General features: G+C 44.3%; 1 protein-coding gene across 2 annotated transcripts in view; it reads right to left on the bottom strand.

Annotated features, from left to right (window-relative positions):
* LOC308463813 (outer mitochondrial transmembrane helix translocase-like) overlaps nucleotides 1-24,387 on the bottom strand; it is a 44,640-nt gene extending 20,253 nt beyond the window's left edge. Inside the window, exons 1-5 of one of the 2 annotated variants that reach the window (XM_080982569.1) lie at nucleotides 24,292-24,385; nucleotides 19,364-19,574; nucleotides 11,195-11,293; nucleotides 10,486-10,606; nucleotides 8,434-8,634 (exon numbers count right to left, since the gene is read on the bottom strand). In XM_080982569.1, the coding sequence (XP_080838695.1) occupies nucleotides 8,434-8,634; nucleotides 10,486-10,606; nucleotides 11,195-11,293; nucleotides 19,364-19,537 (595 nt within the window). In that variant the 5' untranslated portion in view covers nucleotides 19,538-19,574; nucleotides 24,292-24,385. Of the gene's footprint in view, nucleotides 1-8,433; nucleotides 8,635-10,485; nucleotides 10,607-11,194; nucleotides 11,294-19,363; nucleotides 19,575-24,291 lie in introns of both variants that reach the window. The other variant, XM_080982570.1, reaches the window with a different exon arrangement.
* Between the last annotated feature and the right edge of the window lie 155 nt (nucleotides 24,388-24,542).

Raw genomic sequence — 24,542 nt, 5'->3', positions numbered from 1 at the left:
CCTTCACTGGTTCTGATTTGAAAGAGAGGTAGAGCTGGGTATCATCTGCATATTGATGGACACCCGGTCCAAACCCCCTGATGATCTCTCCCAGCGGCTTCATATAGATGTTAAAAAGCGATGAAAGAAGAGTGGCAGATGAAGCTATTAGACTTTGCAGAAATGGCAAAGCTGACGGGGAAAATCCAGAATCAGCAGGACCAGGCATTTCAGAAAGATTGGAAGAAATTTATGATATATTTGGAAGACAACTGTAAACAGTTAACATCGCTAGTAGGGTTATAAGAAATTCAGTAAGGATGAAATTATCATTTATTGTTAAATACAGTTAATTAAGTAATTTTAAAAGGATATAATTTAATAACAAGAAGAAATACAGGAAAATGCAGTATATTGAGATTAAATTTGAAAACCAGTTGTCGGGGAGGAGGGAAATCACAGGCCCATTAAGCCAAATGTTTTATTTGTGCAAAATATAGTGTCATGCAAGAAAATATTTGTAAAAACCAATAAAAATTGTTTTATAAAAAATAGATTGTACAGTGCAATCCTATATAAGTATGTCTACTCAGAATTCAGAAGTCCTACTGAATTCAATGCTGTTAACTCTAAGAAAAGTGGGTATATCATTGCAGCCTTAGCCTGTTGTAGCAAAAACAGCAATGTTGCAACACTTTAAAGATTAATTTGCTTATTTATTTATTACATTTATATATCTCTTTTCCTCCCAAAGGAGCCCAGGGTTCCAAACACACAAGGGATAAAATAAAGAATCTAAAAATAATTCCATTACAGACATGGACTGGGAAAGAGTTCTACTTAAAAGGCTTGTGAAAGGATCTCTGCTTACCTGCCCCCCCCCTTTGGCGGAACCGCTGAGGCAACTACCGAAACCCTAGAGAAGTTCTTAAAACACAGGCTAGAAGTGACACAAATGACCACCTAATCCAAACGCTCTGTAAAAGCCACCAGCCAACAAAGCCGGATCAGCTCAGCAACCCAACAATACCCAGGAATCACCACTGCCACAACTCCTAACCACCACACGCCCTACCCCAAGAGGACGCCAAGCCAACCTCAAACCAAAACCATCAGGGAGACCGAGATGACACCAACCAGGGAGATGGCAAACAATGCTAAGATGGTAACTCCCCTTCAAGATGACCACCCAATAACGAAACGAGATTTGAGGGAAATGGAAGCAAGATTAGAAGCACGATTAGAAGAAACACTGAAGGCCACAATGGCTCCCATGCAGGTACTAATCAACAATCTAACCTCCAAAGTGGAAGCTCTAGAGAACAAAAACCAAATGCAAGAAAGAATAATAGAGCAATACCGGGAGGAGAACACACGTGTGAACAAGAAACTGGACGAACTGGTAAACCAAATGGAAGCAGAACACAGAGAGATGAAAATTAAGCAAGCCGACCTTGAAGACCGCAATAGACGTTGTAACATCCGCTTCCGCAACTTTCCTGAAAAAACAGAGGAGAAAAGCCCAGCAGACCTAATTATACGCTGGCTGAAAAACACAATCCCAAGCCTGAAACTTGAGGCAGATGACTTGGAGAGGGCTCACAGAGCCCTAAAACCTATGCCAAAACCCAGCGCCCCCCCCCCCGAGACATCATTATATGCTTCACACGCTACAAAAAGAAGGAAGAGGTATGGAACCACCTCAGAAACTCAACCAACCTTCAATATGGAGAAATCCCCATTCTTGCCTTACAGGACATATCTCAGGATACCCTAAACCGGAGGAAAAGCTTGCGCCCATGCACCCAGCGTCTCCAACAAGCAGGGATCAAATACCGATGGGGCTTCCTCTTCCGCCTCATTGTAACAACCAATACAACACAACACATGGCTACCAACATACCTGAGGCCCTGCAACTACTAAAGAACCTTGAACTCAACCTCCCACCGGAATGGCAACCGACAAACCCACCAAGTGACAGCCCCAACCACGAGGAAACAACAGCAAACAACTGGATGACGGTACAGAAGAAAAAGAAACAACAGAAGCGGCACAACAATGCAAACCAATACAGAGAAGCATCACGCTCAGAATCGTCCCGCCAGCCATACGACACAAGAAACCAGACCAAGATTAACCAAACCAATTCATCGCAGATGGACAACCCTACAACAACAACAACAACCCCAGCTGAATGAAGCAACCAGGAAAAAACCACAAACTGAAGGACTGGTGATTCCCCCCCCTTTCCCCCTCTCTCCCCCCCCAAACATAGATTTAGTTAACACCATCAACATCCCTCCCAGCCCCGCACCCCCACAGAAATCCCCACCCCAACACCAGTCCAGACGACCTCAACCATATTCCCCATCACCCACACCTTCAACATCCCCATACTCCATACTAAGAAAAAACAACTCCTCCAACCTTAATAACACAACCCACAATCAGGCTAAAATCTGATACCCAACCAGCACTATGGTGGCACCAGAGCGTACCAGCACCCACATCCCCACCCCAACACACCAACAATGTTGCTCATAACATTGGCAACATTGCTTATGAACCTTATACCTGACAGCGACGTTACAAAGTCACTTCACACTGTCTCACTGATCACCCCCTATCGCAAACAACAGGGGGGGTGGCCTGTCCTTGAACATGGCCTTCCACACCAGCTGAGACCTAGGACCAACCGGCTAAATGCCAGATGGCCTAAAATACCCCAAACAAACACCTATATGACTACATATAGGAAACTCTCTACAACTTACCCCCTACTCTTTAACCCAAATCTTACTCTAATCCCATTAGCCCCCCACCCACCACACCCTAGGTCAGCGCAACCCCACTGGTTCTTTAAACAACACGAAGAGAGAGATACAAGACAACCCAAACAGGTTGGCAGGGAATCGCCCCACATAATAGATAAGCAAGATGGCTAACCTAAAAGCAATTACATTAAACGTGAGGGGGCTGGGAAACCCCATCAAAAGAAAACGCATCACCTCATACATAAACACCATGAAACCACACATCACCTTCCTACAAGAAATACACAACCCACCCAAAGGCAGCAAACTCCTGAGCAACCCCCGCTTCAGTCAACAGTGGGTCGCACAAGGCTCAGGGAAAGCTCGTGGTGTAGCCATAATACTCAGTAGAGACCTGAACTTCACTGCCACAACAGTACTCAAGGACAAAAAAGGCAGATTCATTTTCGCTAAAGGGACACTAGATGGCAAAATCAAACTGACAATTGGCTCCATATATGCCCCAAACACGAAACAATTAGAATTCTTCCAGAAGACACTAAACAAATTCCTCTCCTTCTCTGAAGGGGAAGCAATCCTAGGAGGGGACCTCAATCTAAATATGAAAGGTATATCCCTGAAAGATATCCATCCTACAACCCCATGGGCAACCTTCCTCCGAAGGAAACCCCCAACAACTAGGAACCCTTACAAGTTACTAAAAATGCTAAAAAACAGGGGTCTCTACGACATTTGGGGTGAGCAAAACCCGGGAGACATCAGCCATACATTCCAACCGGGACGCCATGATACAGTATCCAGATTGGACAGCATTCTACTCACACAGGGTCTGATCCCCTCAGTGGAATCAACAAACATAGGTAACATTAAAATCACAGATCACGCCCCAGTAGAAGTCATCGTTAAAATAGGAGAAGGAACACAAACCACCCCATCATGGTCCTTCAGTCCCATCCTAACTACAAACAAACAAATTAGAGAGAATCTCACAAAAACCCTCCAAAACTACTTCAAGGAAAACGATGTAAACAATATAACAACCCCCCTCCTATGGGACGCAATGAAAGCGGTCACCAGAGGAGCTTGCATAAAAGAGAAAATATTCCTTAAAAAACAAACCTCCTCAAAAATTAGCAAAATAGAACAAGACATCACAGCCCTCTCATCACGCTACAAACAAACAGGATCTAAAAAACTCCTCAAACTTATAGAACAAAAAAGGAGAGAACTAGACTCCCTAGAAATTAACAAAACAATGATCAACATTCTATACTCTAAACAACGTTTCTACGAATATGGAGGGGAAAAACTCCAGATTACTAGCAAATAGATGTAGGAGAAAAGCACTCAAAACAAGAATACACTGCATCACCAAAAAAGACGGCAACATAACATTCTCCCCCGAAGAAATAACCTCAGAATTTGCAGAATTCTACTCCAACCTATACACCTCCCATAACCCACCAGAGAAGGAAATCAGAACATTTCTAGCAGGACTGTCCATGCCTACCCTAACTGATGAGGAACAGGAATTCATGGACAGCCCTATCACCCTAGAGGAAATAGATGCGGTCCTCAAAAACCTGAAACCACACAAAGCCCCAGGCCCAGATGGCTTCACAGCAGAATTCTATAGGAAATTCAAAGAACCCTTGATGCCCTACATGACCCGCCTATTCAACGACATCATAAAAGGGGGCCCCATCCCCAAAACCTGGACCCACTCCAAAATAGTCTCCATCCCAAAACCGCTAAAAGACAGCCTCAAAGTAGAATCATACTGCCCAATCTCATTAATAAACCAAGACTACAAGATATTCACATCAATCTTGGCCAACCGCCTAAAAATCTTCCTACACAAGTTAATAGCCCCAGACCAGACTGGCTTTGTCCCTGGCCGCAATATAACAGACCCCATCAGGAAACTACTGAACCTGATCGAACACAGCAAGGCAACCAAACTCCCATTGACAATTATGTCCCTAGACATCCTCAAAGCCTTTGATTGCTTAGAGTGGAAATACATATTAGCAGTACTAACTAACATGAAATTTGGCCCCAACTTCCTACAAATCCTCAAACAAATATACTCCCAAGCCTCAGCAAAATGCAGAACTAACAATATGGATTCTAATACTATAGCTATCCAAAGAGGCACGAAACAAGGATGCCCACTGTCTCCCTTCTTATTTATCCTGGCTCTGGAACCCCTAGCAATCCGCATCCGAGCAGCCACAGACATCAAGGGAGTGGAAATAAAAGGCAGAACCTATAAATTAGGGCTCTTTGCAGATGACCTAATGGTCACAACACCAGACCCCATAAGCACAGCAACCTCCCTAATCAGAGAACTCAACACATTTGCAATGGTGTCGGGCCTACAGGTAAATTTTACAAAGTCAGAAGCTATGTGCTTCAGCACCCCTCCTCACACCCAAAAAGAACTCACGAAGGTCACCAAAATAAAACTTTGCCACACCAAGTTCAGATACCTAGGGGTACAAATAACCAGAAACCTCAATAAATTGTACCTCCACAACTACAAGCCCCTGTGGCGACAAATTAACAAAGACCTAAAGAGATGGAATAACATGAATTTCACTCTCTCAGACAAAATAGCCATGATCAAAATGATCACACTCCCAAAACTAACCTACCTATTCCAAACCCTCCCAATCTGGATCCCCTCAACCCAACTTCGCAGTTGGCAGAGAAAACTACACTCTTTCATCTTCTCACATAAAAAACCAAGAATAAGCCTCAAATACCTGCACCTCCTCACCTCAGAAGGAGGATGGGGAATCCCCAACATAGAAGCATATTACAATGCCAACCAAATACGCCATATAATCCCATATATACTAGAAGATGAGACAAAACAATGGGTACACCTAGAGAGGGACACAATTGAAAATACCTGCACCACAACATACCCACTCCTCCCAAACAAACTAAAGAAAATTCCCACAACACTTAACAGGTACACACAGACCACGCTCAAAGCATGGAAAACACAAATAGGCAAACTATCCCCAACCCCATCCCCACTAATCCCCCTGGCGTACTGTCAGGGAACTGACATCGGAGCTAGAGGCGGAGGGAAGGCTCTCAAATGATGCTGGAGAAGGGCCCAGCAGGGAGAGAGGCAGCTCAGCAGATGGGGAAGCAAATCAGCGCAACACCAGGGATAAAGGGGGGCAGATGGGGGAATCGGCGAGAGGGCTCCAGGACTCTTCACCGGACACCAGCGGGGAGTGCACGGGTCCTCCGCTACCCATGCCCTCCCTGCGCAGAAGGCTTCCGCGCAGGGAGAGTAGGAGGAGACTTGGCGTCAAACAACTTTTATGTTGGAAAAGGTTTAAGAAACGCCCACTGACGGATTCTGCTAGCGACTGAGGCAGCCACGAAGTGAAGGGCTGTCCAGACAGAAAGGTTTAACAAGGCAACATAGCCAGGAGAGGCGGCAACTTACGCACGAGCAACCCATACTCATTACACGTACCACCCATTATTCCATCATGCAGCACAAAACCTCCAGATAAAAACCTGGCAAACCAAAGGCTTATATCGCCTAATAGACTTTTATAAAAATAACAAACCCTTGTCAACACAAGAAATACAAGACAAACTAGAAGACACCCAAATGCCCTGGTTAACACAACACCAACTACATGCCCTCTTAAACAACCCAACAGTAAAATCAGCAGCAGCTAGGCCCCTGGTAACCTTCAAAAACCTCCTCCTAACAACAAAGGGAAACGGTAAAGGGACAGTATCCGCAATATACAAAATACTACTCCAAAATCCCGCAAATCCCCTAGATGCAATCAAAAAACAATGGGAGAATGACATAGGCTATGAGATTAACCCCACTCAATGGACCAGAATGTGATCTAAACCCCCCTTTAAATCCATATCTACGAAAAGAAAAGAACTCACACTGAAACTCACCTACAGGTGGTACCTAACACCAAGGAAACTAGCGCTAATACACCCAGGAACCTCACCAAAATGCTGGAGAGGGTGCACCTCCACAGGCACATACCTCCACATGTGGTGGGAGTGTCCCCAAATCCAACTATTCTGGACAACAGCCATACAAGAAATATGTAAAATAACTAAGCAAGTAATAGACATCACCCCAGAATTGGCCCTACTAAACATCTTCCAAGACAACAATGCCAATTTACACCACAAAGAACTCATAACCCACCTACTTTCAGCAGCCAGAAACACCATAACCAGACACTGGAGAGACCTGTCAGGAGTAAACATGGACCAATGGTACCAAATAGTATGGGAAACAGCCCTACTAGAAAAATTAACTAATAAACTGAAACTGACACGGGGACAAACAGAAGAAGACGCCTTCACCCCGGTATGGCTCCCCTTTATCACACACACAGCCCAACAGGACAATGACAATAATCCACCAACAGCATACAAATCAATATGGCTAACCTGATCCAAAACACCCACCCACCTCACTCACACACGAAAACAAAGATCAGCACAGCCAATCACAAGCAAACAATCACACCCTAGGCCAACCCCAACCTCTCTCACCACCAAAGGAACACAAGTGAACAACACAAGCAATGCTGACACCAAACTCTACATACATTAAACATAATAGAAACACCGCCACCCGACCCCACCCCCATCCACCCTCCCTCTCTCCACCCCCCTTTCTTTCTTCCTTTTTTTCTTCTCCCCCTAATGCCTCAACAAATGAAACAGATTTGTAAAAATGTTACATGGAAAAAAAAATACGAGGCATTACACTTACTTCTGTAAAACAAGAAAATCCTTAATAAAATATTAAAAAAAAAAAAAAAGGCTTGTGAAAGAGCAGGGTCTTTAGTAGGCACACAGTAGGCAAACACATTCTTTATTACAGTCCAGAGACCTTCTTAAAGCAGGAATACATAGAAAATATTCCAGGAGAGTCACTGTGTTTTATCCGGAGCATGTTTATTTCTAATTCTTATTACCTCCGAGAGAAATTTTGCCACAGCCAGGGTAATAATTTGTCATATCTTTGAGAAGATACTTGAGATAGTAGGTTTCAGAATTCCCAGGTAAATTTGCCATTCAAATTTTAATTAATTGATCCCTGGCTTGTTTATACAGGCCGCAGTGTAGTAAGATAAACTTAATATAATCAACAGCTTCTTGGCCTTTTGACTAAGATCAAGTGTAGTCTTCAGTAGGCATTGAAAACATGGATAGTCTGTGCCTAATATTTAACAGGAGGGAATTCCAAAGGGTAGGAGCCGCAACACTAGAGGCCTGATTCCTATATTCTGCAGTCTGAACCACTGGAGAAGGTGGTATCTGCAGGAGGCCCTCACCTGCAGAACACAGTGACTGACTGGGTAGAGAAGGAGCAAGAGGGTCTTTTACTCCTTTTCCTTACCTTCGCAGGATGTTTGAGCATTATTAGAGCCATCTAACCAGTGGTTGTTAGAAGAAACAGAACAGTGGCCCAGCTGGCTCTTTAGCCTGATATGACAGAGCAATTCTTACCTTTATATGTTCACGAAAGGAAGGGAAGGAGGAATTGGCTGGGAGACTGGGAGTGTAAAAGAGATCTAGGAGTGACTCAAGAGTAAGGAGAGGCAACCATGGCAGAGGACGCTGGTGTTGGGATATGGGAGGAAGGGATACAAACATTACCTATTTCATCTATGAAAATGATGCAGGGCTGAAGCTTGGTTGCCAGTGAGAAGACGGCAGCTGTGAGCTTCTGTGACTCTCCATACCATTTGTCCGTCAGCGTAGATGCTTGCAGGTTGATGAACCTGCATCCTGAAGCCTGGGCTGTTGCTTTGGCAAGAAGGGTTTTCCCACAACCCGGAGGGCCATAAAGTAGGACACCTGGTAGCAAGGAAAAACCCATCAGCACAGGTTCACAGTCTACCTCCCTTTTTTATGTGAGAAGTTCATCCCCACTTTCTGATTGTATTATAAAGCCCACCAGGAACAATTTTCTAATTCAAAGATTGCCAGCCCTCTGGGGCTCATGGGCAGATGTGCAGATCAGAGAAACTTGTGGGCATTGTACATACCACAATCATGCACACATGCACTGCAGCCACACGCATATGTCTACACAGCAAATACTTGCACACTCCCCCAACCATTAGGCTTGGAAAATGTGCTTCTCTCCCCACCCCACCCCAGCCTAGTTAGAGAGTGGTCTTCTTGCAGAGGGCAGCTGGGGAGGCAAAAGATAAGCATTCCTCCCCGGCTGCCATCTCCAGGAAGATCTCTCGCTCCACACACAACAATCAGGCAAGGTGAGGTGACCATCTCAGGGCAGCAGATCCCGATGTAGATCTTCATTCACCCTTTCTTCCCTAGCGGGGAGGGGGACACTAGTGGTTTGTCTCAGGTGCCAACATCTGTTTTGTGAGGTGGGCGTTTCAGAACAGGAGAAGGGAGAGTTGACACCCTCCTTGGAAAAAGGCTTCTCTTGTCTATAACAGAATGCTTCTTTCAAGCCTAACTCCAGCATTGCAAGGAAAGGGACCCTGCAGGCTTCAGGGAAACCTCTGCAGGCACATTTGTGCCCATGTGCAACAACTCATATTCTAACTACAGTAACCATTTTAGGAAAGGGACAATGGGCACAACTTGTGACCCACCAAGAAAAATTCACCCCCCCATCCTTCTATGTACTGTAGTTTGCCAGTGTCTCAGAGGTGTGTCCATATAAGTTCTACTCAGAGTGCACCCATTGAAAATGACGGACATAATTTACTCTTCTTCATTATATTCAGTTGGTCTTCTCTGAGTAGGACAAGCATTGGATACAATCCTCTGTTTCACCATCTCAGACAAGCAGCAGAAACAGAGGCGTGGTGTTTCTGTCATCTTGCTGAGCACTCGCACCCCTTACAGCTTTTGGCTCAGGATATCCAGAATGTCATTTTATTTGGAGTGCTGACTGACACGGTTTGAAGGAAGAATATTGGAGTGTGGTGGGCAGTCTTTTTAAAAAACAGAATCACATGAGACTTAGAGTTGTAAGGTACCTTAGAGGCAATTTAGTCCACCTATTAGTGGAATTGACTGTGAATGTGTGCACTAATCGGAACTTTAATTAAAGTAGCTTTGATTTGGAGGGATTTGTTAAATTTAAACTGAGTAGAGCATTTAATTTAATTCTGTTGGAATAACGCTTTCAAGCTGGGGGAAATGTTGTTTTTGTTGTCGACGGAAAAATGCTAATGGAAGTATTAATGTTTAATACCTAATGCTGCTCTTGCTGCTGCCCAACTGACTGAGGCAATTCCGCGTTGACGTATGTTCTGTTTGTGTGGATGTGTGGTGCCAGGTCCCCAGAAGTGGTCCCTGGAAACGGGGAGCAGCTCTTAGCCGAGCCCCGCCATCCCTCCCTGCGTGTGTCAGCTGTGGAAGCTCCACCCCCACCCCCACCCCGGCTTGCGGGAGATGAAGGAATGGCAGGCCGTTTTACGCAATTTTGCTTTTGTGTGGGGCGGCCCAGAACAGAACCCCTGGGTAAATGGGGAGTCACTTGTACATACCCAGCAAGTTTCTTAAGTGGACAACAGGTAGCAAACTAACCCTCTGACCATAATAACTTATTTGATATGTAGGGTTTGGCTAAATAATGCAGATTTTAAAAGGAAGGAAACACTTTCCTTAAGTCTCAAAAATGATATTGAGTAACTAGTAAATTGCCCCTTGTTCCAAAATAAATACCTCTTGGGGGCTGGCAGAGCCTGGAGTGCTGCAACAAGTGTCGCCGCTGGAATGGGAGGATCACAGTGTCCTGGAGTTCGCTGACCATCTCATCCAGGCCTGCAATGTCCTTCCAAGTTACCTGTAGGTGGGACAAGCTGTGAGCAGTTGGCAGATAACAAAGGGACTAACAAAGGTTAGAAATTTGAATCTAAATGTAACTGCACTATTTTCCTGTTATCCTTGGCTTTTCTATTCATTCTGTCACTGTTTTTCCTCCATTATAACCAACCATTCAGACTAAGCTCTTTGGGGTAGGGACCTTTTCTATCTATTCTTGGTTTAAAGGGTTGTCTACATCAGCAATTTTCATCCTTTTTAAAGAACTGACCCAAACAGACATATGGGGCCCATGTCTTAATTGTTTGCCATTTGTAGAGTGGTATTTCGCCTGGTGGTTGTGCTGCTGTTGTGACCCATCTTGGATCAGGTCATGACCTGAGAGTGGGTCCCAACCCACCAGTCAAAGACCCAACAGTCTATATTGATGTGCTGCAAAGTGCTAAAGTTCCAGATCTGAATTACTAATTCTGGTGTGAACCCACACAATCTCATTTCAGAACTAAGATATGTGCAACTTCTTTTCCCCTGTCCGTTTTTCTTCAGCAGATTAGAGAGCCTCAAAACTCTCTTGCGTTTTGTCAAGAGGAGCAGCAGCCTGGCCACCTACCTTGATATCCTTTGGAACCACCAGGTGAGCGGCAATGATCATCTCATGCTCTGCCAGCTTCACTCCTTCCACCCCAATCTGCTTCATCAAGCGTTCTGCCTGCCGACAAAACAAAGAGGCCCAGAGTTGCAGTCCTCCCTTTATCTCAGAGATTTAATATAGGACTCTGCTATTGTCATGACTTGCTATTGTCATGACTACACACAGTGACTTGCACCTGGCACTTTTAGAAGAAGAATTTCATTTATAAAAGATAGAGTGAGGAAAAGGAATAAATAAAAAAGTGAGTGAGAATGGAAAAAAAAATACTGTTACATCATAATAATAATAATAATAATAATAATAATAATTTATTATTTATACACCACCCATCTGGCTGTATTTTTCTTATCCTAATACACATATAACTGTCAATAACCTAATATATTATGGTTACAGCTGGGAAGCCGTGTTGGTCTGCCATAGTCAAAACAAAACAAAAAATTCCTTCCAGTAGAACCTTAGAGACCAACTAAGTTTGTTATTGGTATAGCTTATACCAATAACAAACTCAGTTGGTCTCTAAGGTGCTACTGGAAGGATTTTTTGTTTTTGTTTCGACTAATTTATTATGTGTAAACTCATTCAAAATATCATTATATTTATTCAAAGAAAGTGTGTGTCTGTTCATACATTGCCAATGTTGTCGTGTTTTCAAGCCATTGATTAAGGGGAATTGTATCGCTATTCTTCCAGTTCATCTGTCTCTTGGCCACCATTAGGGCATGTAGAATCCATTTCCTCAGTCCTGTTGCCAACAGAACTAGTATATAGTTCAAGAGCATCTTAACATTTCCCGCTGTGTCTTGTTTATATAGTCCAGCACTGTCTTCCAAAATTTAGTAAATGTGGGAAATCGTCTTCTTCTTTCTTCTTTGGTGATCATTCGTAGCCAAGTAAGATTGTCTTCCATAAACACGGTTTTAACAATGAGTCCGTAAGTGACTGTGGAGGCCAATTATGGATCCACACATCCTTCCACAGTGGGGACATAGGTTTCCGGGTGGGAGCTGATCATGGTGTGGATTTGCCAAGCATGCCTTCCTCTTAGCACATTTCTTCCTTGCGTCCTGAGTTTGAGTGTCTTCAAAGCCCATGACACCTTTGGTAAAGGCTGTTCTCCAACTGAAGTGCTCGCAGGCCAGTGTTTCACAGTTTTCAGTGTTTTTACTACATTTTTTAGATTTGTCTTGAGCCAGTCTTTAAACCTCCATTTTTAAGTTTGGAATCGAGTAGTTGCTTTGGAAGATATTCATCAGGCATGTGCACAACATGACCAGTCCAATGAATTTGATGTTGAAGAATCATCGCTTTGACACTGGTGATCTTTGCTTCTTCCAGTACACTGATATTAGTTCTCCTGTCTTCCCAAGTGATGTGTAAAATTTTTCAGACACGCCATTGATGGAATCTTTCGAGCAGCTGGAGATGGCTTTTATAAGTGGCCCATGTTTCACAAGCATATGGTAAAGTTAGTAGTACAATAGCTTTGTAAACAAGCATTTTGGTTTCCCTGTGAATGCCCCAGTCCTCAAACACTCTGCACTTCAATAGGGAGTGAATGTCCCAGTCCTCAAACACTCTGCACTTCAATAGGGAGAAAGCCGCACTCACAGAGCTCAGGCGATGCTGGATTTCGGCATCAATGTTGGCCCTTGTGGAAAGATAACTGCCTAGGTAGAAAAAGTGATCGACATTTTCCAATGTTGCACCATTGAGTTGGATTTGTGGTGCTGCAGAGGAGTTGTTTTGTACTTGTTAGTGCAGCACTTTGGTTTTTTGGATGTTGAGTGATAGGCCAAGCTTTTTGTAAGCTTCTGCAAAGATATTTAGGATAGTTTGGGGGTCATTCTCTGAGCGTGCGCACACTACGTTGTCATCAGCGTACTGAAGCTCTATGACAGAAGTCTTTGCTTTCAGCCTGCTCAGATTGAAGAGCTTTCCATCTGTTCGATATATGATTTCTACTCCAGTGGGGAGTTTCCCTTTGACAAAGTGTAGGATCATGGCAATGAAAATAATCAATAGAGTTGGGGCAATAACACAACCCTGTTTAACACCTGATCCCACTGTGAATGGTTCACTTTGAGAGCCATTGTTATCTATGATTGTTGCTGTCATATTATCATGGAGTAGAACCGAAACATGAGTGTAGAATTTCACTGCATCTTCTCAAATTTGGAAATTTCTGTATAGGCACAAACTCCCAAAATTCTTCTTCTTTTGCATGGGCCCTCATAAAAATGTCATTTTTCAGAGTTAATATATCATTTTCAAGAGATATTTTGCACAATGAGTAATTTGTACTGATAATGACTGCAATTTTTTAAAAGTCCAAATCAGATTTGAATGGAAATGACATGTACTCTACAATTAATTCAATTTTTTGGAAGTCACCAAATCTTTTTTAACTACAGAATAACAGAACCAATTTTGGCCACATACTTCTCTGTTTGAAAAACAAAGTCAGGATTTTTTTCCAGATGGTCCTGCATATTAGGAAAGTGATCAAAAATTTTGATTGTAAAGTCAGCCGTCATTAGCTTAAATTTTGTTTTGTAGGATGAAACTATGATAATCATCTTGCCAATGCCTTTACCTTTACCTTGTAGCTCTAGGTTCATATCACTAAGTTTACCTGTGAAATCAGAAAGGAAAGCCAGATCAAATAACCACTCATCATCTTCTAACTGAGCGTACTCATCTCCCCTCTCCTTCAAAAAGGATATTATTTCTTTCTACAAACTACGAAATCTTACCAAAAATTTGTGCTTACTGAGCCACCTTACATCTCTGTGTAAAATTAATTCTAGCTGCCCTTCCTCAAGAGTGAGATTGAAAAGCCGCCTTTGAAGTGCTTTTCCACGAATTGAATTTACAATTTTAAAAGCTATGTCCATGACATGCTTTGTGTTCAGTTTCTTGCTTGCCAAAACTTGCTGGTGAATGATACAGTGGTACGCAAGGAAGTCAGGGAAATCACCATGTTGTCGAAAAAGGGCAATAAATCCATTAACCCGACCTGTCATGGCTTTTGCTTCATCCGTAGTGATGGCAACAAGCTTGTGTAATGGAACATTAAGCTTGTTTATAAAGGAATAGAAGGAATTAAATATTTCTTCACTGGTGGTTTTCTCTTTTAAAGAAACTATCCCAAGTAGTTCTTCTTTTGTGCTGTAATATTTAAAAACCATACAAATAAAAAACTAGTAGCTGAGCTGTGTCACTGATGTCTGTAGATTTGTCTAGCTAGAGTGAGAAAGCAACACAACTGGACACATCTTTCAACAGCTGTTCATCAATATTTTTACACATGTTTTCCATTCACTGTATGGCTGTGTTTCTTGATAATTGAAGATCTTGGATAGCAGCTATGGTCTCTTTTTAATTTTTAAACCCTTCAAAAAGATGTTCAGCTGCTGCAAGAAAACACTCTTTTACAAACTCCCCTTCTGTGAAAGGTTTGCACTTTTTAGCAATCAGGTTGAAGGATGACATGGTTGCATTGTTAGAATGTGAGTTGGATTTTACCAGTAATTGCTGCTGAGAATTTTGCTTTGAGTTCTTTGAGCTTAAGTTTATGAATTCCACTTTTGACTGGAAAATTGACATCAAATTTACTACGGTGGAAAGCATTATAATGGGGTTCCAAGTTACCCTTTTTTGGTAAGGACACAGAGGCGTTACAAATTAAACAACAACACTTCTCTTTCACCATCACAAAGAAATACTCAATTTCCGATTCCTTATGAAAATGATAGGTTTTGGACTTCTTTGGAGCACTCATTTTTTTTTACAATAGGGACTAGAATCATAGAATCATAGAGTTGGAAGAGACCACAAGGGCCATCGAGTCCAACCCCCTGCCAAGCAGGAAACACCATCAGAGCACTCCTGACATATGGTTGTCAAGCCTCTGCTTAAAGATCTCCAAAGAAGGAGACTCCACCACACTCCTTGGCAGCAAATTCCACTGTCGAACAGCTCTCACTGTCAGGAAGTTCTTCCTAATGTTTAGGTGGAATCTTCTTTCTTGTAGTTTGGATCCATTGCTCCGTGTCCGCTTCTCTGGAGCAGCAGAAAACAACCTTTCTCCCTCCTCTATGTGACATCCTTTGATATATTTGAACATGGCTATCATATCACCCCTTAACCTCCTCTTCTCCAGGCTAAACATGCCCAGCTCCCTTAGCTGTTCCTCATATGGCATCGTTTCCAGGCCTTTGACCATTTTGGTTGCCCTCCTCTGGACACGTTCCAATTCTTCTGAAAAAATTGATTTAAAAACTAACTCAGCAAGACAGAAGACTGCCTGCTTTGTAAAGTGTGACAACCTTTAAGATACAAAACACCCAGACAAGGAAAACCAACTCAGCTAAGTAGTTTACACAGATCTGAGGAGCCAGTAGATGCGTGCTAGGCTTTCGATTTCACATATGGCGCCCAAACAACTGTACCCACACCACACTACCTCCAAAGCAAACCAAAAAGCTAAAAGCAAATGCAGTAGCAAACCTCAGAACTGAACTTAAAACAAAAGCTGTATTCCCCTGCAACCGCACAGCCAAAGCTGCACACAAACCACCTCAAAATCAAACCTTGCTGCAAAACAATGCCACCCCAATGGAGGCTGGGACCTGCCCCACGTAAGGAACCTGCGGCAAGCGGAAGCACCAGTGACTCAGTTACCCTGTTTGTTAACTTAAAATGCACAATGATTATTTTAAAAAATTATTTATTTATTCCTTTTAATTCATTTTCATTTATTATTTAAAGCAGTAGCACTGGAAACTTCAGCAAGAGCACGCCCACCTGGAAGGCACAGGAAAATAACAACCCAACCAGCACCCGCCCCCTGGCCCCACATGGCTTCAGTTTTAAAATGCACCAACAATCAACAAAGACCCCAACAGTGCTGGTATCCAATTCCTGAATTCTTTGATTACTGAAGACCACATTATGTGCTCAGTATAGCATCTAGATCAAGGGAAGTAATAGTGCCACTGTATTCTGCTCTGGTCAGACCTCACCTGGAGTACTGTGTCCAGTTCTGGGCACCACAGTTCAAGAAGGACACTGACAAACTGGAAGGTGTCCAGAGGAGGGCAACCAAAATGGTCAAAGGCCTGGAAACGATGCCTTATGAGGAACGGCTAAGGGAGCTGGGCATGTTTAGCCTGGAGAAGAGGAGGTTAAGGGGTGATATGATAGCCATGTTCAAATATATCAAAGGATGTCACATAGAGGAGGGAGAAAGGTTGTTTTCTGCTGCTCCAGAGAAGCGGACACGGAGCAATGGATCCAAACTACAAGAAAGATGATTCCACCTAAACATTAGGAAGAACTTCCTGACAGTAAGAGCTGTTCGACAGTGGAATTTGCTGCCAAGGAGTGTGGTGGAGTCTCCTTCTTTGGAGGTCTTTAAGCAGAGGCTTGACAACCATAGGTCAGGATTGCTCTGATGGTGTTTCCTGCTTGGCAGGGGGTGGGACTCGATGGCCCTTGTGGTCTCTTCCAACTCTATGATTCTATGATTCTATGATTCTATGTAAGCAGGAAACAAACCAGCCTCAAAAAACAGCTTTTTAGCCAACAGAAAAACTTCCCCCCACACAAACACAGAAAGCCCCAAATGGCTGGAAAACTCAGTTTCCCAGGATCCTCAGCCCTCGCAAAGAAACTACTCAACATGCAAGGGAACTCAGTTTCCCAAGCTCCCTTGCAACGATGAATCCTGGCAAATGCAGAAACCGGGACAGACGCCTGTTCCTCTCTTGCCTGCATGATGCAGCGTGGATACAAAAAGCAGGCGGGCAAGGAAGGATGAGATCCCAGGCGAGGTCTAAGACTTTCCTAGTCACAATGCAGGAGACCTACAGAGATCCACACTGGAAACCGGCAAGGGAAGGAAGAGGGAGTGTCCCAGGTGTGGGCTGCTTAAATGGGCAAGGGAAGCCCATGGTCAGCCCTTGGATTTGCCCCCTGGCACTGCCCAAGTCTCAGCCTGCATCCCCCTTTGACCAAGCAGGGTGCAGGCTAGGATCCGGTCTCTGATAGGCACAGGGCAGCATCCCTGCTACATCCTCGAGGGAAGGGGAGCCATCCCACGCACACATGCAAACTCACACACATACTGGCCAGCTCTTTGTCAGCATGAAGGAGGGGGAGCCATCCAGCCATCCCGCACAACACACTCACACACATACTGGTGAGCTCTCTGTCAGCAAGAGGGAAGGAGCTCTCCATGCAATTGCCCATGGTTATTGAGCTTTTTTTGGGGGGGGGGGAAGAGTTGTTGAGCTTTTTTTACGGGGAGCTATTTTTTCCTTTTAGGCTGGCGATCACTAAAGAACACACAATCTACTGGCGATTGACCAGAAACTTCCTGGCGATCAACCAGTAGATCGCAATCGACCTGTTGGACATGCCTGGTCTAGGTAATCGTGAACATTCCAACTCTTTATTCCAATCATTTCTTAAACTCTGTATATCAAACTTACTTGCTGATAATAAATACCTATAAAAAGTAATTGCTGGCTTTTTTGTTTCAAATGAATTATCCAATTGCTCCAAATTTTGGGTGTCTCAGATGCTGAGCAGGCCACCAGACCAAACAAAGTTACTAAAAGATGTAGCTGCAAGTATTGCCATAGGGCCACCTCTGGCAGATGGTATTTTTCTCTCAGAGCATCATGCCTATTGTGGGAATGTTCAGGGATGCAGCAGAGGATATATTGTTTGATTATATCCTTTCCAACTTGTGTTAACAAGTTCTACAATTTAGTAGAGTAACAATTTAGTAGAGTAACATTTAGTAGAGTAACAAGGACACTGACAAACTGGAAGGTGTCCAGAGGAGGGCAACCAAAATGGTCAAAGGCCTGGAAACGATGCCTTATGAGGAACGGCTTAGGGAGCTGGGCATGTTTAGCCTGGAGAAGAGGAGGTTAAGGGGTGATATGATAGCCATGTTCAAATATATCAAAGAATGTCACATAGAGGAGGGAGAAAGGTTGTTTTCTGCTGCTCCAGAGAAGCGGACACGGAGCAATGGATCCAAACTACAAGAAAGAAGATTCCACCTAAACATTAGGAAGAACTTCCTGACAGTAAGAGCTGTTCGACAGTGGAATTTGCTGCCAAGGAGTGTGGTGGAGTCTCCTTCTTTGGAGGTCTTTAAGCAGAGGCTTGACAACCATATGTCAGAAGTGCTCTGATGGTGTTTCCTGCTTGGCAGGGGGTTGGACTCGATGGCCCTTGTGGTCTCTTCCAACTCTATGATTCTATGATTCCCCTTTTTAAACTTTCGCAGAGGATGTGTTTGCTTAGGCTTGCTAAAGCCTCTAAAATAAGTTTCCTTGGTAATTTACCCTTTAGTCCGTCATAAAAAGATAGATGCAACACAGTCTTCTATAAAAGTATAAAAAGAGTTTACTCACACATTCTGTTCACAAATGGATCCCAGAAGGGAGACTTAAGTTACGAAAGTAATATACACCTGGAAACTATCCCATAAGGAGATAGCTCCTTTGTCCTCTCACACATAGCTAAATGTTAGCTATCTAGTATTTAATTAGTTCATTTTATATTTATCTACTGTAAACTCATATAAAAATATATCTACATTGTGTACAAAATCTCAGTTAAAACCAAAACAACAAAAAATAAAACCAGGAGGGAGGTTCGTTGGGGCCCTTGCCTTCTTTTGCTTGTGTTTCATTTGCTTTGCATGTGGGTGTGGGTATCAATGTGAAATGTGTGGTTTTTTGGTGCCTGCAACAGTTCCTTACATTCTAAAAGTGATCCCGGGCCCCAAAAGACTGGAGGCTACTGTCCATTTGTTGTTGAAAGATGAGCAGAGACAAAGAAACAAGAAAAAAAGAGAAAGATAGACCAGCCGGTCATTGAATGCTACAGTGGTGCTAAGTTGTGCTAAAGCCATGCATAGGAGACGACACCCCCCCCCCCCGATTATTGGCATGTGGATGTGCTGCTATGGAAGGACATATGAGGTATTCACCACAGCAGAATATCAGTGATCAAGATCTGTGACCATTTTAGGATTCCAAAATTATAGCCCAATTGGTGCACACACACAGTGGACTTTGTGGGTAAATTCCATGTATATACCTTTTTCTTTAGCTGTATCCTTTGCTTACGGGTTGGGTCCAAGGCATCTGATACCCACTTGATGCTGAAGTAGGTGGCAGCCCCAAAGACGGTCAGGCGAAGGAGAACAGCAAACACTTCATTCCGGGTCAGTGGCCGAGTCAGAAGGTCTTTGGAGACTTCCCCTAGCAACATCTCTTCTGTGTTTCAGGCAGCCAGACTACAAGCTGAACTACATTAAAAAAGTAAAAAAAGGGGGGGAGGCGACAAGGGATATAAATGAATTAGAAAGGAAAAACTGCAGCCATTGTATCAGCATTTTGGATTGTCACAAGAGAGCCAGTGTGGTGTAGTGGTTAAGAGCGGTAGTCTCGTAATCTGGGGAACTGGGTTCGATTCCCCGCTCCTCCACCTGCAGCTGCTGGGTGACCTTGGGCCAGTCACACTTCTCTGAAGCCTCTCAGCCCCACTCACCTCACAGAGTGTTTGTTGTGGGGGAGGAAGGGAAAGGAGAATGTTAGCCGCTTTGAGACTCCTGAAGGGGAGTGAAAGGTGGGATATCAAATCCAAATCCAAACTCTTCAAGATCACAAAGCCAAGTAATGAAGTCACATTTCAGCCAAGGAGAGACAATGCTGGTGCAGTGTAGTGACTAAGGAGCTATGAATCAGGAAGATCTCCCATTACAGTCCCACCTCTGCTCCCCTTACTCATCCTCAACCTCCCACCTCCAGTATGGGGAAAGACTGTAGCTCAGTGGAAATATCACTCCCCCCCCCCCGGTCATAGCAGTTCAAAAGCATGCCAGCATGAGTAGATAAATAGGTACCGCTGCAGCGGGAAGGTAAATGGTGTTTCTGTGTGCCAGAAGCAGTTTAGTCCTGCTGGCCACATGACCCGGAAAGCTGTATGTGGACAAACACCAGCTCCCTCGGCCTGAAGTGAGATGAGCGCCACACGCCATAGCTGTCTTTGACTGGACCTAACCGTCCAGGGGCCTTTTACCTTGGTGGGACTGTGCAAGGGGCTAAGTAAATATCCAGGGGTTGAAAGAGGGTCAAAAAAGGCCTGGGGTGGAGTAAAGAGGTTAAATCAGTAAAGAGACAATGGGCAAGAGATTTTGGATACAATATTCAAATATGCTTATAAGACATTAGGCAAAAGCATTAATTCAGAACAAAGAGCCTTACGAATAAAGGGCATTGAGAAACTTCTGTATGGCAACAGCTGCTGAGAGTGTGTGGGTCCTGCTCATGCCTCTCTCTCCAGGCCTAGGGCCCCTGACAGACTACAAAAGGACTCCTGCAGCCCAGCAGAGAGTTCTGTTTGCATTCTTTTAAACTGCTTTTTGATTGTAGTTTTTTAAAAAAATTGTTTTAACTGTTCTTAAGTGTTTTGGGGGGTTATTCAGCTGTTTCTGTTTATATTTTGATTATGTATTTTGTGTTTTTATATTGTAATTTTATCTTGTGAATTGGTCTGACCTGCGGGCATATGGGGAAGAATATCGGTTATAAAAATGAATGCATTGCCAAGAATGTTGTTTTTATTCCAATCAATACATGTTATCAGTGGGACAGGTCACTTTAAAGAATGGCAGAAAGATATTTCTAAATTTATCTGGCAGGGGAAGAAACCAAGAATAAAATATGTAATTAACAGATGTTAAAGAAAGAGGTGGCTTCTCCCTGCCAGATCTGAGGTTATGCTATGAGGCGTCCTGCCTCTGCTGGCTTCGAGAATGGATAGCATTGGAATTTAACAAATTTAACAAGGACTGGGAAAATTTTGTAACATACTTAAGAGAACATTAAGTACTCTTAAGTAAACTTAAGTAAACATTAGCAGGACTGAAGTAACACTTGCAATGTGAAAAGAACCATGGATATAAATAGAGTTTTAAGGCTAAATAGAGGACGATATGATATGCAGTGGAAAATGGTTATGAGACTCCACAGAGGGAAGGGAGGAAGTCCGAGAATTTGGAGAATTCTACACTTTTTGATTCTATTTAATGTGTGAATGTAAAATTAAATTGTAAAACCAATAAAAATTTATTTTTTAAAAAAAGAGACCTGCGGGCCTAGGACAGTATATGAATTTAATAAATAAATAAATAAATAAATAAATAATAGTTTTTGCTTGTTTTACTTCCTTATTTTTTCACATTTTTAGATCCCTAGCAATGGCGATTGATAATTAATAAACATTTAATATATATTGATATTTCTTGACTTTCTGTCATGGCCTGGGAATCTGATTCAGAGGCTGAACCGGAGGAATCTCAGCCTGCACAGGAGTCCCCGCCTCCAGGGCCGGCTGAGCCGGGGCGGGGCCTTGAATCTGAAGGGCCCTCACCTGTGCCGGATCCTCAGGAGCAGACACCAGATGAATCTACTCTGGCTCCGGAGGTGATTGAGGACCCATTGCCTGCAGGTGCTCCTCTCCCAGCCCTGTCAGGGGAAGGTGAAGCTGCCCCTGGGTCCAGTAACCCTCCAGCCTCTCCTGAGCTGCAGAGGCTCAGGGCAGAGAGGCGGAGGGAACTAAGTTCTCTCAGGAGGAGTGCTCGCCTTAAGGCCAGGAGAGGCAAGTCACCTGTGGGCCGGGACCGCCCTAGGCCCCAGAGGAGATAAAGACCAGTCAGCCCAGTCCCAGGTTGCAGGAGCAACGTTGTTGGAAACCTGTTTCTGCCAGCACCCAGACCTGTTCTTTTGGAGTTCCCGTCCACGCCCGGCTTCTTGCTTTGGACCCTGCTTCCCCCTTGGTGGATAGTCTCCAGACCCTCAACCCAGGACCAGACACTGACCACGCCTCACGGTAACCCCCCCCCCCCGGACCAGCACACTTTCTTTCATTTACTTTTCTAAGAATATGGGTCAGGGTCAATGGCAACTTTATACGTTCAGGGGTGTGCATGTGTGAACGAACTCAGATATTTGGGAAACCCTAGATAATACTTTAGAATGTACTGTAGTACTACTTTAAACTTCAAAATGCCTCAAACTAAATCCCTTCCACCTCTTTATAGTCACTTGCAAGCAATATAAATTTTCCAGAAACATTAAAGCCATGAGGAAGACCCTTCTTTTCTCGGCCCTGTATACCTGAAGGAGCATCTCCACCCCATCTCTCAGCCTGGACATGGAGGTCCACCTCTGAGGGCCTTCTGGTGGTTCCCTCACTGTGAGAAGTGAAGTTACAGGGAACCAGGAAGAGGGCCTTCTTGGCAGCGGTGCCCTCCCTGTGGAACACCCTCTGTTCAGATGTCAAGAAAATAAACAACTATCTGACTTTGGCAGCCCTGTAACAGGAGGTTTTGAATATTTGATGTTCTATCATGTTTTTACTATTCTGGTGGGAACCACCCAGAATGGCTGGGAAAACCCAGCCAGATGGGCAGGGTATAAATAATAAAATTATTATTATTAATAATAATAATAATTTTCTTGCACAAAATGAAAATTTTGGGGTGTGGGCAAATGAAATACATGTAATACTTATTTACTTCTTAAACTGCAGCTTATTTTACTGCAGTGATAACATAAAATACCCTATTTCAAATTTAGCATATAATTCAGGAGTATTAAAAAGATCAAGAAGAGGTTTGTTTTCATATTCCTGGGTGGCAATGGGAGTTTTATCTACTTCAGTTTCTAACAGTAAGGTTTTCTCAGCTGGTGTTCCTTCAGCTGGTTTCTCCTGTTCAGAAACGCCCTTTTCTGTTTTTACAGAAGAGTTCTCTGGTACTGTTTGTAATATTTTAGAAATTTACAATGCACTTGTATGCGTGTTTATGCAGAAGAGAGACCCACTCTTGTTTAGCAGGTCCTGTCTAAGCTATTATTTCTCCTGCAACATCTATTCCCAGTGCCCACACCTCTTGTGCAGATAACAGAGTTGAGGATGGGAGGCAGCTTCAATCAGGAAATTGGTGCAAAGAGCTTCCTCCACTAGTGGTCAAGTCCAAAGTCAAACTGGGTTCCCTGCAGCTGTTCTTAACCCTTTGAAAACTGGGATATCTATCCATGGATCTCCCTGCACCAGGGGAGAAGATTCTGTGGCCCTCCAGATACTGCAGAACTTGTAAGAAGCCCTGTTGGATCGGACTAAGGACCTATCTAGTCCAGGACTCTGTTCTATCATTGGAAAGCCTGACAGCAGAACTTGAATGCAACACCACTCTCCCCATGTGACAATTACACTTCCCCCATGTGTGCTTCCCAGCAACTGGCATTCAGAGGCATCATGCCTCTGACAGTGGGGATAGAAGATAGTCGTTGTGGTTACGACCTGCTCAGTCTCTGACCATTGGCTATGATGTCTGTGGCTGTTGGAAACTGGAGTCCAGTAACATCTGGAGAGCCAAAGGTTAGGCACTTCTGCTTTAAGCAATCCAGCCTGAGCTTCCTATTGGCTCTAAGGGGATGACAGTACTGATCTGCAATGTCAGGTTGTAAGAATTTTAATAAGCTCAGGGAGGGCAGTTGCAAACATCGGGAAGGTGCTGCAGAAATGCTAATTGTTGTCCTGGTTGTTACTATTCCACTGTTGAGCCCCAGAGGCCTGTCGGTAGTCGGCACGGCGCTCTCCAGATGCCTGGGAATGAGCCAGCACGGCCAACGGGCAGGGAGGCTGGAAGCTCAGGGGTCAGTCCTCTGGCGAGGGAGGCGGACCAGGGATCCGGCTCGGACCAGGGCAGTGCCAGGCCACGTGGTCCAGCCTTGCCTAGCAGCGGCTCCGCTTCTCTCTCGGGGCCGGAGGAGCCCTTGCATTCGGCCCCGGACTGAGTCCTCCTCCTCCTCCTCCTCCTCGGGGCTCGGCCTCCCGGTCTCCTGCCGGGCCGCGTCGCTGGCCGTGGTGCTGAACGCGGCCTCGCCAGCCGAGCCGAGGGAGGGAGGGAGACGCGGCAGCCCCACCAACTCGCCGCCGGGGAAGGAAACCTTTCCTACCTGGGCCGCCGCCGCCGCCTCCTTCCTGGGGCCCAGCATGATGCCGGCCAGAGTCGGGCAACGCGCTTGCTGTCCTCACCGCCAACGGGAAACAGAAAACGCCGGAGGAAGCCTTTTGCTTCCGCGTCCTGGCACCGAAAAGAGTCACGTGTGCAAAGGACAGCCCACTAGGGCCGGAGCAGGACTCCTGGGTTCCTTCCCGGCGTAGGTATCCGAGTGAGTTTGCTTGTCTCTCCATTGGAGTTAGGCGC

The sequence above is a fragment of the Podarcis pityusensis genome, assembly GCF_964106645.2.
Source record: "Podarcis pityusensis genome assembly, chromosome: 15".
NCBI lineage: Eukaryota > Metazoa > Chordata > Lepidosauria > Squamata > Lacertidae > Podarcis > Podarcis pityusensis.
The sequence above is the reverse complement of the archived record's forward strand: the minus strand, read 5'-3'. Positions and strand labels throughout refer to the sequence as shown.